This window comes from Mugil cephalus, chromosome 22 (assembly GCF_022458985.1).
Source record: "Mugil cephalus isolate CIBA_MC_2020 chromosome 22, CIBA_Mcephalus_1.1, whole genome shotgun sequence".
In the NCBI taxonomy this organism is placed as follows: Eukaryota; Metazoa; Chordata; class Actinopteri; order Mugiliformes; family Mugilidae; genus Mugil; species Mugil cephalus.
In genome coordinates this window covers 11,270,106-11,284,442 of record NC_061791.1, presented here as the reverse complement: position 1 = coordinate 11,284,442, position 14,337 = coordinate 11,270,106, and the positions used below count along the sequence as shown (strand labels likewise).

The 14,337-nt window shown below is 42.1% G+C and overlaps 1 protein-coding gene across 5 annotated transcripts in view; it reads left to right on the top strand.

Annotated features, from left to right (window-relative positions):
• Positions 1 to 13,963, top strand: part of foxp2 (forkhead box P2) — a 98,337-nt gene extending 84,374 nt beyond the window's left edge. For 4 of the 5 annotated variants that reach the window (XM_047575308.1, XM_047575312.1, XM_047575310.1 and 1 more), the window contains 7 exons: positions 80 to 290; positions 1,179 to 1,282; positions 1,443 to 1,544; positions 3,922 to 4,043; positions 4,227 to 4,296; positions 5,156 to 5,463; positions 10,136 to 13,963. In XM_047575308.1, the coding sequence (XP_047431264.1) occupies positions 80 to 290; positions 1,179 to 1,282; positions 1,443 to 1,544; positions 3,922 to 4,043; positions 4,227 to 4,296; positions 5,156 to 5,463; positions 10,136 to 10,280 (1,062 nt within the window). In that variant the 3' untranslated portion in view covers positions 10,281 to 13,963. The remainder of the gene's footprint in view (positions 1 to 79; positions 291 to 1,178; positions 1,283 to 1,442; positions 1,545 to 3,921; positions 4,044 to 4,226; positions 4,297 to 5,155; positions 5,464 to 10,135) is intronic. The other variant, XM_047575311.1, reaches the window with a different exon arrangement.
• The last annotated feature ends 374 nt before the right edge of the window (positions 13,964 to 14,337 follow it).

The window sequence follows — 14,337 nt, the reverse complement described above, 5'->3', positions numbered from 1 at the left end:
CTCCCCCACCCCCTACTTGTATCTGTCTCTTTGCCGCGCATTCCCGCCGACCGCACTTTGCCTCCCTCCGCTTTTTCAGCTCAACTTGGTGTCCAGCGTCACCATGTCCAAGAACTTGCCGTCAGCATCACCCCCCAACTTACCTCAGACGCCCACCACGCCCACAGCACCCATCACACCCATGGCCGCCATGCCCCAGGTGCCGTCAGTCTTGGGAGGAGCCAACGTCCCCAGCATGGGAGCCATGCGCAGACGCCACTCGGACAAATACTCCATGCCTTTGTCGTCAGGTAGGACCAACTACTCAGCGCTGCATGCGACACACTAACACACTCACCTCCTGAACAGGTTGAATTGAACGTGACTTATGCCACGCTCACTGAGGTTATTTTAGTTCAGATTCTGAATTCTGGTCGTTAATTTTTTTACTCAAAATAAAACCCAGAACGTTTAAAAATTCAAACTGAGTTTCTATTTAAATTTCATGAAAAAAAAAAACATGTTGAAATTACAAGTAATACCTCAACCCTGCCTATTAATAGCACTCAACCCGTAATCGAGTTGTAGCAGTTAACCCTCACCAGACATGGAAGCACTCTCGCTCTCTCTGTCTCTCACACACACACACACACGTATGTACTCTGGCATAAACACACAACCACAGAAGCTTGTTGGTCGTCTGCTGGGTTTCTAAAAGCAATCCCATGTTTAATCACTCTATATGTAAATAGACAAGAACTTCCTCTGTGCATAAATATTACATGAATGTTAATTAAGTTCAAATAATGGTGAAAAATACAATATTTATTACATTAAGACATTCCATGTATTAAGCTTTGCATTTTAAACGGTCCGTCTTTGATGTTTATATTTACTCTCTGTGTTTAGTGTGAAGAAACATAAATTATTCAACCTCACCCTAACTAACTACACGGATCTCATTTTATGGATGTATTAGTGTTTAAGATCTCTCACGAGAGAGATTAATTAAAAATGCATTTTGTTAGACATGGAAAATGCTGATTTGATGTGCCCCCACCTTCTCTGACTCCCCCCATCCACCCACCCACCCACCCACCCCTCCTGCCCTTTCTCTGTCTCCCCCCCCCCCATGTTAATTTGATGAAACCTTGAGTAAATTCAATACCTAAAGGAATAAAATTTACCAATTATTTCAGGTGGTGACACAGTATTTATTTTTCCAGAGATTGCCCCAAACTACGAGTTTTATAAGAACGCAGATGTCAGACCGCCATTTACTTATGCAACCCTCATAAGACAGGTGAGTGGGAAATAAATTAACTTTGCCTGATTAGATTAAAATTAATTGCAGCATGAATCATGGCAGCTCCCTCTCTCTCGTTCGCCTCTCAGTGTGTTGGTGTGTGTGTCACTTACCTGGTCTCGTTAGTAAACCATTATTTGATGTCATCTCATTTCAGGCTATCATGGACTCTGCCGACATGCAGTTAACGCTTAATGAAATCTACAGCTGGTTCACACGCACGTTCGCCTACTTCAGACGCAATGCCGCAACTTGGAAGGTAACCTTGATGCCCTCGCCCTTCTTTTCGCTGCCACCTCGCTGTGCACCTTCGCTCCAGTCCCCTCCGTCCTCTCGCCGAAGTCAAACACAAAACCTTAAGAAAGCATATATTTACTCAGCACAGAGCCATTAGCACTCCTCTCCCCTTTCCTCCTAACCTTTCTCTTCAACAAAGCCCATTCTTATTTATTTTTCCGCCCTTTCTGTTTAGAAATGACAGCCAAAAGAATTATGCTCCCCCATATATCGTTTTCTAATTCGGTGCAATTAATAGCAGAGGCTTGGCGTGGAGAGGAGAGGGCTCTGACGCACTAATTATACAGCAGCCACTCCATCATCAGCACCTTTTGTTAAGAGATACAGCCCTCCTCCTATTCCTGAAACCACCTTCTCTTGCATATCACTGGTTAATTAGGAAGAAAGATGGCTGTTTGCCTATTAACCAGCTCTGAGTTGTGTGGAAACCAAAGACGGGACCTCACTTGTACACACGCAAACACATAAATTCTAAAAGGGGTTAAGGGTGGAACCAAAGCAGGGGAGAAAGTGAGAATCGGCCTGTCATGGAGGGAGCACTCTTTATTTACCCGCACAAAAGGGCCCATTTGTATATCTGTCCCTGCAACTTTATTGTCCTGTCTCCTCGCACAAAGATGGTAAAAAATGTCTCTCCCGCTGCACACGCTTTAACCCGAAGCGTGTCCGCCTGCTGATAAAGAAAGCCTCGGCGAGCGTCTTCTGCGTTTTATCCCGTGGCCCCAGCGCGTCATTCGTTGGCCGCCTTTAGCCTTTGTGGCTGCTGCCGAGGACTGGAGGGAACCAGCCGCTCATCAGCATGCAAGACATGTCGCAGCACTAGATTTAGCAAAGTGAATTAATTTGGATTTGGGATGCAAATGAGCGCATGGGCGTGTGATCACCAATTCAGGAGGGCACGCGAAGAGATCGGTGCCCTTTTCCTGTTTGTTGATTACAATGCGCAGCGTGTTTTGCTGTGTAATAATCTTAAAACAAGATATGTTTTATAGCTGTTTGCTACACAAAACAACTGGCACTGTTTTAAATCTCCCTTTCTAATAAGCTCCCCTGCCCCTGAGATACAAAGGCATTGACGACTTTAGAAATATCTTGTCTTCATGTCTCCCACCCCACACAGGATGATCTATTTACATCTACAGCTCTGCAATTCCCTTTGTAAGCATTAGTGGGATGATCAGCGGCGGACTTGTCATTTGATTAACGCAGGGAATTTGTTTTAAATATAAAAAAAAAAAAAGAAAGAAAAGAAATGAAAGGTAGTTTAATATCTCAGCTTGGTCTCATCAACTCAAAAGAGGGATCTGCACCCCCACCACCACCTCCACCCCACTTCTCCTTTCTCTCTCTTTTCTCTCACCCAGAAGCTTATTAGTTCTAACTATATAGCATGCATAATAAAACTGCTCATTTGCTCATTAATATTAAAATTATCATATTCAGAGCCATGGGCATTAAGATCAATCAAATCCTGGGATTTTCAGGTCAGATGCGAGATCTGCTTATGAGTTTTTTTTTTTTTTTTTTTTTCTGAATCCCTTTTTCTTGGAGAAAGAGCGGTACACACCAAGCAAAAGGAGACGATAAATATGAGAGGCAGGGATATTAAAGCCAAGGTTATTATTTGTAGAGTCTGATGCATGTTTTAATTATGGCTTTATTAATATAAGAGTGTTTTTTTTCTAGGTGGTTTACTTGTTTTGTAATTAAAGAAAACACCTCGCTGGTTTATTTTAACAAAGACATGTCCGGTTTTAATTTAAAGGCCGTTTGGATAATAAATTTAACGGAGATCACATGAGCACGTATTGAACACCAGATGTGACGCCACATGGAAGATATTTGGACATACAGATGTCGCGTACAGTTTAATCCGTCTCACTCGTGCACACACACTGATGCACATAGAGGCCTTTTGATGAGTTGTCTTTTTTTTTTTTCTTACAGTACTGTCATCTATAAAGCGATGTGTCCATTAAGAGCAATGCTTTTCTGGAGCGGGAAGGGTTACTGACATTACCATTATCAAGGCCGGCATTACCACTTCTGTCACCACCATAAGCCATTCGCTATGCTGATTACCTCCTTTTAGCCTACTTACTCTGATTGATATGTACTGTGCGCAGGACTTGTAAGAGCATTCGCTCTCACTCAATTTTTACTAATTAAATCAATGGTGCGTGAATGTTAAGAATTTCTTCAAAATGCACAAAAAAAAAAATCAATTTCCAAGCCTTCTTTTTTTTCTGTCCTTTTTTTTTTTTTTTGGTGGATAATGAATGAATATGATTCATTTTTACCTCATCCCTCTGACCTGTGTGTCACGTCTCTCTCTGCAGAACGCCGTTCGCCACAACCTCAGCCTGCACAAGTGCTTTGTGCGCGTGGAGAACGTGAAGGGAGCGGTGTGGACGGTAGACGAGGTGGAGTACCAGAAACGCAGGTCACAGAAGATCACAGGGTAGGAGTTCTACTGCCTCTCCTTAGATCTAGATCCTCTGTAGAATCACAGAAAGTCAGCTCTTCTCTGGATAACACATCTGTCTTCTTTTCTTTGAAATCTCTCATTTGATAGAACCTTATACATCAACGTACATAGACATGAATTAATGACTTTTCTGTGTTTTTTTTCCATCATTTCTAGAAGCCCATCACTTGTCAAGAACCTGCCTTCCAGTCTTGGCTATGGAACTGCACTAAATGCCAGCTTACAGGTGAGAAGCAAAAGTTTCACACACTCGGCTTCATGCTTATTTGACTGACAGATTGGACCACTTCCTGAGTGTAGTTACCAGGCACAATAGAAGTCCATATTAGCACTTTGCATAAGGACTTTTTTTTTTTCTTTTCCCGAACTCATGTCCCTGCCTCTTTCTCCGTGGCTCCTCTCACACCTCCGTCTCTCCCTCCCTCCCTCCCTCCCTCCTCTGCACCATCAGACTCAGAAGGCCACCATGTGGTCGAATCAAGAAGCAGCTCTCCCTTTTTCCGTTCTGTCTCCCTTTCTTTTCAGCTGTGGCAGTCACCCCCTAGATTGATAGCGGCATGTGCAAATGCAAGGGCATGTGCATTAATATTTATCTAAGCTGTCATAAATGATTTGGCTTCATAGTGTACGCCGGCGAGGTGCTCATGGCAAAAACTTTAAAAATTTAATCACTGTATATAACTTTAATGCGCAGCAGGCGAAAGTGTCAAGAGTTTTTATTATTTTGAGGTAAAGTTTTTGGGGGACTTTTTTTTTTAATAGCCACGCCACACAAGGGCACGGGGATGGCAGGTAGTTGTCAGCAAGTTGTCACAAGGGGAAAAATCACTTGCAACAGAATAAGACCAAGACGATGTATTTTAATCATTTCTGTGTGAGGCGATTATTCTCTCAGCTGCCTCTTTTTTATCCTTCACACTCCCTCCAAAACAACTCTAAGACTTTCACATGATCATGCTCACTTATGCTCCTCCCGTCTTCCTTGGCTCCCATTGGCTGTCAATCTTCAGCATTCTACAATTGTTCCAATTTTTCTCACCAGCAGCCACCCTGTTAAATCTGATTCCTAACGTTCCTTCTCACAGGCCGCCCTGGCAGAGACCTCCCTGCCTTTGCTGGGGACTCCTGGGCTCATGAACAGCGGCTCCACGGGCCCAATGGGAGGCGGCTGCCACGGCCTCCTCGGTGGGGACCCGTCCATACTGACCGGCGTAAGTCCACCCGGACTGTTGGGCGGGAGTCCGCCCGGTTTGCTGGGTGGCAGCCCTCCAGGTACGCTGAGCGGCAGCCCACCGAACCTGTTGCAGTCCGCCCACGACGAGCTCAACGGCTCACTCGACCACCTGGACACCAACGGACACAGCAGCCCCGGATACTCCCCTCCAGTACACATGTAAGTCCTGAAGATAAAAGAAATATTCAATGAATTTAGCCTGCGTCCGTGTGCAACATGGATTTAATAGCAACTATACAGACACAGCTTGGTAACTAAGGTTACTGTGTACTCTTAGCATTTACACCATTTTGAGGTAAAAAATGGTTTTACAACCATACAACATATTTTGTAAAATGCATTTTTTGGTTTTTTAAAACACAAACATCAGTGCATCTCAATGGATCTCATTAAAAGCGTCCAGACACAACAGCTGCTCCTCCGTGTTTACTGACAACCAAAGTAAATCTATGATCCTGTAACCCTTAATCCCTTCATTCACCCTGATACATGTCGATGATTAGAGTGTCTTTTTTAAGTCCTTAAAATTTTGAATGCAGTGGGAATACACTAATTTACACCCCTCTCACACAGCATCCTACACCTACGCTCAATCCACTCGCTGTCGTTACAGCATTAATTGTCTGACATTTAACCTTGAGTGTCGCTAGTTCCTTCGGTTTGTCACGACCTGAAGTTTCCAGCGTGTATCACGACCAGACGTTTCTCTTCCTGTATCTGCTGCGGTAATTTCAGCGTCTCCGCGCTCGTACCTGAGCCTGACGTTTGGTCAGTTAGTCCTCATCTATAAATAGGCTGTATTACACATTTAATTACACCACTGTCTGCATTATAAGGGTTTAGCTGCTATATTTTATGCAAGACTGTTCCTATTAATATTTAGTGAGTGTAGCATTAATTACTTTAAATATCCCTCCCTTCCCCATCTCTGTCCTAATGTAGTAGGGAGAGGAAGAGAGTGTTTTTAAAAATTGATCTCATGTGAGTTGCAGGACGGTCTGAGCCAGCGATGTCGCATGAGGCTGCGTGAGGCCTCGCTGTGGAAACACACACAAAAAGCACTCTCCGAAACAAACACATTGAAATTACACTTTAATGATTCTTATCCACTGTCCATCAAAGCTCATGTTGCACAGACAGTCGACATTAGCTAACCGCCGTTGTAATGGATAAAGGATGCACTCCAGCTTCATGCGGCTGAGTGTATCTGAGAGAAGTCCTACCAGACGTCCATACATTAATCTATTTGGACGTGTTTACCCCTCTCTGAAACGGGGTGTTAAGTGGAGCAAATCTGCCCAGCTCCAGACAGAATCCCAGTGTTACCACTCCCTCAAGTCATTTAATTTTTAGTAACAGGACAGCATGGAATTTTTCCATGTTTCTTGCTTTCTCTTCTCTCTGGCCACGCCGCTTTGACATTAACATGAGTGGATATGGAGGATGAGATGCATCCATCCATCCCTCTTACCCCCCCTCCACCACCCTCCTCTCCTCCGTCCCCGCCTGCCTTAACACAGCCGCGACAACCTCAAAATGGAAGAAATGTGTTTTTCTCCACCGGCTTTTCCAGGATGTGTTTAAATAATAGAGTGGTGGAAGCACCGAACTAAATAGTACATCACCTTGAAGGCCTTTCTCAAGAGAGGGACTGCTCAGCAAGTCAATTCAACAGTTAGACAAACCTCTCCTTCCCCTAAATGTCTAAAGGTTAATGATATCTGCTTAACCGCAGACCAGGTTGCCCTGGGCCATGCTGCGTTGGTGTGAGCCGGTGTGTATGTGTGTGTGCATGCATGTGCAGTACACTCATGTACACCCTAAGGGGTGTGCTTAAAAGAAATGGTAGCAGTAAGACAGAAACTCTACTTAAAATGGCCAACTTGAGAAAATTAATAACCTAACATAAAAAAATACGTGGAGTAAATTTCATCTTATGGTTCTCGTATAAATAAAAGCTTTTTTAATGTTACTCTATTTTAGGATTACCAGCATCTTATGATTATTTGGTGGCCTCCTGTCTTTGGTATTAGTTAATGAATCATATTGAGATGTTATGAATGCCTTTGACTGCCCTCCCCAAGTCCTCCTCACCCTTGCCTTTACCACCCCTCCACCCTCCCCCACCTCCTCACCACACACACTTCTCATGCCCCCCAACCTACCATTAGACCCGTGGACTAATGACCTTATTTGCATCCCTGACATACCTCTGCATGAACTCTGGTGCTAATCTCCAATTGATGTGAGAGCAGGCGTCCCTCACACATATATGCGCGCCACGTATTTATTACACCACAAAGTCCGGCGTTTACTCCTGAGTGACTCAGTAATGGCAGCTAGCCATTAAGCACTAAATGGCTCGTCCGCGTATTTTTAATAAAAGTGTCGGAAAGCTCAGGCCCGCGAATATGGTCCTGCATATTTTTCTTCCGAGCCACACAAACATCTAATGGGCTGCATATTAAAAGCTGAGAACAGCGAGGCCTCACATTCGGGTCTGTCAGGTGATCACCGTGATGCATTCAAGTACAGACTCGTTTTCATTTTTAAGTGATGATGACTAAAAGATGATCATGGATCTTCATAAGCAGAGGTTGCCAGTTCTTTTACCGGAGTTGAATTAGCGGCGCACAAATTCAAAAACACTGTAAAAAGTCCTTTAACTTTACTTAGACAAAGAATTATCAGCGAATTCTGTTCATGTATTTTGATTACACACCAAAATGGTATAATTACTGATCCATTAACATGCATGGAGCACATAATAGATTACATATATACAGATTTAATTCTTTTTTTTTATTTTTTATACAAGTGATGAAATTCATTGTACTTTATTTTTAAAGTTCTAATCATCATATAAACAGAGTGAAGTAAACGGTAAAATATATACGTCTGAAAATAGTAGTTACTGAGTGTAACCTCAGTTCTATGAGTGCAGTACATTAGATAGCATATATGATGTAGAGCAGTGTGATCAAAGTAGCACAAACTGGAAATACTCAAGTGAAGCGCAAATCTTTTAAAATATTCAGGTAGCGCACTTTAGCAAATGGACTCGAAGAACAAGTTTAATTTTGCAAATTGAGCCACTGATTCTTGTTGTGTTATAGTGCTTGAAAAGCAACTTGCGATACTCTACAAAAAGTTCATCAGCATAAGATAAACACACACGTGCAATAATATTATGTTTAGAAATCATCACCCAGAATAATATTTTCTAATACTCTTGTGCACACCAATTTAATGGTATAACATAATAATTAATTAAATTATTAAATAATAATTTTTTTGTCAATCTTAATCACTCAACCGATGTATCAGCCCATCATTTCAGGATAAATGTTTGTGTATTTCACAGAACAACAACATAATTGCATTTATTACTTATTTATTTAAACGTCATTCAGTGTGCTCCGTGTCTCCCAGGCTCAGAGAGCAGAGTTGGTGTTTTTGTGCTTGTGTAACCTCTGGCAGGGGTGTTTTTCTTCTGCTCCTCTCTGCCTCCATAAATCTGAGAGGCAGAAACAGAAATATTCATCGCTCCGCTTGCATCCTGCTAAGATCAGCCCGCTCTTCTCATCCCACCACATCAGAATATTAATTTACAGTATTTGGCTCTGAATATTAAAGTCATCTGTACCTTTTAAAATTCTTTTCAAATTCAAAGCCCCCCCCCTCTCCGCCCTCCCCTCTCCCACTGATGAAGGCAGCCCAGGAGAGGCGCGTCCTAACGTACTTCCACTTGATAAGTCTCCCTCTTTCTCCCCACTCTCCTCTTTCAAAGTCTAGGGGGATTTTCTGATGCATCCGATGTGTCAGAAATAATTAGGTTTTGTCAGATTTATCATCACGGCACAAACCCTTCTCCCCGACTCGGGCCCCAGATCATGTTATGCCTTGTTTGTGTGTGACAGCATTATTATTCTTGTTAGTCGCCCAACATTTTTTATTTTTTTTCCCCCTGCCCACTCCTCTGTTGTTCTGAAGGAAAAAGCATCCTGTGAACAGCAGCGCTGCTGCTTCCTGCCCGGCGCTTATTGACAGTGGCTAAAGATATTCATCCATTTAGAGTTAAAAACATGTATCATGGTGTCCGAGCCAACTGCCGGGCCTGAAGTTGATTAATGGCAGAACCTAGCTGCCGGTTTTTCCTCTTGAGGAGCGACATGCACAGCCTCTGCATATTAACGAGTGGCTGCGCTTTCTATTAACTAGATAAAAAAGCCTCTCCTCTGCCTTTGCTCCAGGGGGCTCAGGGATGAGAAATTCTCCATTATTTATCATGTGGCCTGTTTTTCCCCCCCACCCCTTTTTTTTTTTTCTTTTTCATGTATTTCAACCTGGTGTCATCAGTAAACTTTTAAATGCCAAACATGTCTGGAACATCACAGCTTATCGGCCTTACAGGGGCCATGTTTTTCATGCAATTTTTATGCGCTTACTTACAGTAGACGTGAGGCATCATGACGAATTAGCGTCTCGCAAACAACATGCTTGTTACCCTCGCTAGATAACGCCTGTAATGGCTGTTTTCTGATACGACAGAACGTGTCTGTGAGCCGGGGCACACGTTGCACTGCAGCAAAGAGAAAGAATCACCCCAAACCTCCCCCATGTCCTTTACGTAAGATTTTATGGCGGTAATAATTTGCATTGCTACCTTTCGCTTTGTGTCTTCGCGCCTTCGAGAGATTCTTTTTCACTTCAAATGTTGCACACGACAAATTCGGATGCGGGTTCTTGATGACGAGTGCTAGAGGCTGCAGGGATTTGTCATAAAACGTACTGGGAGCTAACCTTTACTGCCAATGTGATTGTGTCACAGGCCGCCCATTCACGTCAAGGAGGAGCCGCTTAATATGGACGACGACGACTGTCCAATGTCACTCGTGACGACAGCCAACCACAGTCCGGAGCTGGATGACGACCGGGAGCTGGAGGAAGGGAACTTATCGGAGGACCTGGAGTGACTAGGATACAGTTTTTGGTCGACGTATCGCTTCACCAAACCGCACTGTTTCTCTCACACAGACCTCCTGCAAGACTAGAAACCACTCCACAGCCCAAGCAGCCACAGCTGACTCTCCCTTCGTCTCTCTCACACCACTGGGACTATTTATTGAGCATGTATCCGGACAGAGACCGGTCCAAAGGAACTCTTTGTTGCAGCCCTTTGGAAAACCCCAAACATGACAGGCATGAGATGTCTGATTTAAAAAAAAAAATAATAATAATAATAATAACACATTAACTCTTTCATTAGGGATGGCGTGGCCACATACAGCACCAGGACGACGGACTCGCTGACGGGGACATAACATGATTTAAAATGAGCAAATGGTGTTCCGTTGAAAGCTAGCGGCCTCATATACTGCCAAAAAGGAAGACATTTTATGTTTTGTGAATAATCCAACCCACAGTAGTTGTTAATGTCTAGAGACAATTGCTGGTTCAATTCAAGTTGTTGCTCTGTTATCATTTGCACAGGAGTAGTCTCAGAAATTTGTGTCACTGCCTGTATGTTGCTACTATTATGAAACCCAGTATATTCTTTTTCAGCTTTTCTTTAAACCATCAGTTAATTTCCAAAAATCTGATTTGTAGACCACCACCAACTGTAAATGACATTCCCTGAATCACACCAGTAACGGAACTGCGGCACCAAGACTGTTGTTGCAGCTGTCCAGAAAAGAGAAAAAAAAAGGAAAAAAAAAAAATAGGAAAAAGTTGGCTTCCAGTCTGTTATCTGTTTGTGATTAAAAGTTTAAAAAAAAAAAAAGATTAACTTGGGGATCAAAAAAAAAAAAATTCGTTTCAAGCGCCATCGACAAAACAAATGCATCTCTGCATAATTTTCTTCTCGCTGTTCTCCTTACCTCCTCGTTCTAAAGCTTTGTCTACCTGCAAACAGTCACAGGCAACAGCTAAAAAACCAAAGCCAACACTAGCAATGGCCAATAGCTTATAGACAGAGGCCGCCAAAACTCCTCTTTGGTCCGCCTTCTGAGACTTTAAACGAATACAAAGAGAAGCTTTCGTTCCGCAAACTACCTTGGAATAACCTCTGGGATTGTTTCATTTAGCCCTATACAAAGATGATCACGAGGAAGAGGGAGGGGAAAGAAATGCCGACTTCGGTGTGTAATTGAATGAACTCATAAAACAAACGTCCACTTTGGAGGCTTTCCTGCCAGACGTGCTGTAGGTAAAAAAGGTGATCACTCGTTCAGATCCGCGACTTAACTGGTAGAGAGCAGCGCAACCGTAAAAAGTGGATCATGACCAAAACATTTGTGTATTCAATGGAAGTGCAGAAACTTTGTGTTATTGTGAACTTCTTTTTTTTTTTATTTTTGTGTTAAAGCGTTACACATCAGAATCTTTATTTAATTTGTTATATTTTTTCTAACCTGGTGTACATGTACTGTTCTGAGTAGGACTGTCGAGATCTGTCTTATTTCCGTGGTGTTTTTTTTTTTTTTTTTTTTTTTTTTTTATTTTAATTTAAATCTTTTGTTGTTCCGAGCCGCGTCGAAAAACTGAAAACATCGCTAACCAAACATGAAAAATAATCTAGTGAAGCCAAATAAGTCATGATTTCAAGTTAATATGAAATGATGTGGCTTGGTTACCATGTAAAAACAAAATAGTGATAGCCATTGCGGAAGAGGATATCTAAGGTGACCTTTCCTTTTCTAGGTGATGTTTGCTTTAACTCCATCGAATACTCATTGTGTGGGCCACAGCTTGTAAACTATATAGATGCAGCTGGTGTTAACACTGACGCACTCTGTATAGAGCTTTTTATAACACACTTGGTATTTATAGCGACTAAAGAGGAGTAGTTATCGTGGAAACTACGTCCCATCGTTTTCCTCGCAGCCAGTGTCATCTAGAAAAGTGTTGTTGCTTTAACGGTCATTTCTGTTTTCAGTAAACCAAAGTTACACAAAATTCTGCCTCCTCTTGTATGGGATAAAGAAATCCTAGCCACACACACACACACACACACACACACGCACACACACACACACACACAAAGACAAACACACACACACATAGAGCCCGGGCTTTTGCCAACTTTGTTGTTTTGGTAAAATCTCCAGCTGCTGAAAATGTCAAAGAAGCAGAACCAGTCTGGAGTCTGAAACACACTGTGCATATGTTGTTTATCAAGTGTTGTGCCAAGCCGAGAAACTGGCTGTAAGAGCTTAACACACACACACACCCACAGTACTGTACATGTAAAACACACACACACTCACTCACACATAGACAGTAATGTGCCAGTTCCACGTCAAGAAGGTACTGGGCCCAGGAACAAAGCTTATCCCTTCAATACTTAGCTGGAGTCAGCAAAACGACTTGAAGATGACGTCCTTAATAATCTTATCACACCAAATAAAAAGGACGCTGCGTCTTTCAACTGAAAAAAAAAAAAAAAAGGAAAAAAAAGGGTTCTCCCACTCACCCAAAAAGGCTTTCTAAAAGCTTCTACCTCTGCACAACAAATTCAGAACAATTACGACAGATTGCACGAGAACGAACGCCACAAAGAGCTGTTACACTTTCCTACGCTTGTCTCATAGGACGTGGCTCGAACCAACGTTTACATTCCCTGCGTCAAGATACGGAAGATTTGCATTGTAATAGGTTGTCCTCAAACATTTGTAGAATGATAATGTATAGATTTACCTGTAAGGGAATATTGTGTTTTAAAAAAAATGCATGTCTAAAAATCATTTGGTGGACTGGAAACAAGAACTAATAAAAAGAATATAATAAAAACCATGGGGATTGATGGCCTAAATGTACGTACAATGCATAGGAGTGCATTACCTCAGATATACTGTTTTGGGAGGGATAAAACCTGTCAGCCACAGAATGCATATTACCTGTAGATTTGCATGGGTTTTGTATAAATTAAGTAAAAAAAAAAATGTCTAAAATAGTTGCTTGCACATAATACCAGAAAGACCTCCAGAACTGCGATCTGCTCCTCCACTAGATTTTAGGATTGTCTGGATTTTCTGGGTTGATTTTGTCTGTATTTTGATAACTGTGCATACTTATGTAAAGAAAAAAAAAATGTTGGTGGACCCATAAATTTACCAGACTTTTTTCTAAGAGGAAAAAAAATCTCAGTGTTTCTTTTCTGACTTACCTGAATTTTTACTGTTTCTCTCTCATTGCTCGCTAAGAATAGCAAAACCTGCTTTTTCTGCATCTGCTTTGCGTAGCTGTAAGGCTTAACCTAATGTGTGTATTTATTGCTTGTACCTCTGTGCATACTTTATGAAGCATTATGTCTGGCAGTTGAGTCATGTATCCTTTCTACTGCTATCCTTCTCTAATAATTGAGAATATGATCCCCCTATGTATACAGTAAATTGGGACTGTAGCAAACATATGTTTATGTAATTGGTGAAGACGTTTATTTTTGTTTTTTTTGTTTTTTTTTTATTTTCCTTTCGATCGAGATTCAGCTACTTTTTTTGATACTTTTCATTACTGTGTACTGTGTCCATACGTTAAAGGTTCTCTGACATTAGAAGGTCATGGTTGAGAATTGTAACAAGACATTATTTTCTGTATTCATGGCATTTCACTGCTGAATAAAATAAAGGACCAAAACTTGGAATTTGAAAAGCAACTGTCTACCTCCAGCATCAGAGAGTAAATTATTTTCCCCGCTCCGTTACACATATATTTTATTCTACAAAGGCACCGCCAAGAAAATCTAGCTGGCATTACACTTTTAACGTTCAGAGATGTGAAAGAAGAACTTGCCAAAAAAAAAAAAAACATTTAAAATTTAATGTGTATGTTCTAAGGCTTTTTTTCCCCCCAGCCTCCAGCACCTAGAGTCTTGTTTAGAAGAGCGGGACAGGGCACTGTGTTTCCCACCCCTCTGGACCTGTAATGGTTTGTGTGATTCAAACCCACTGCTCTCATGTACCGCTGAGGTACCGTCGTGTACCTTTTGAAGCCACTTTCCCAACCAGGCTTCGTTTCTGGGCTACGCGC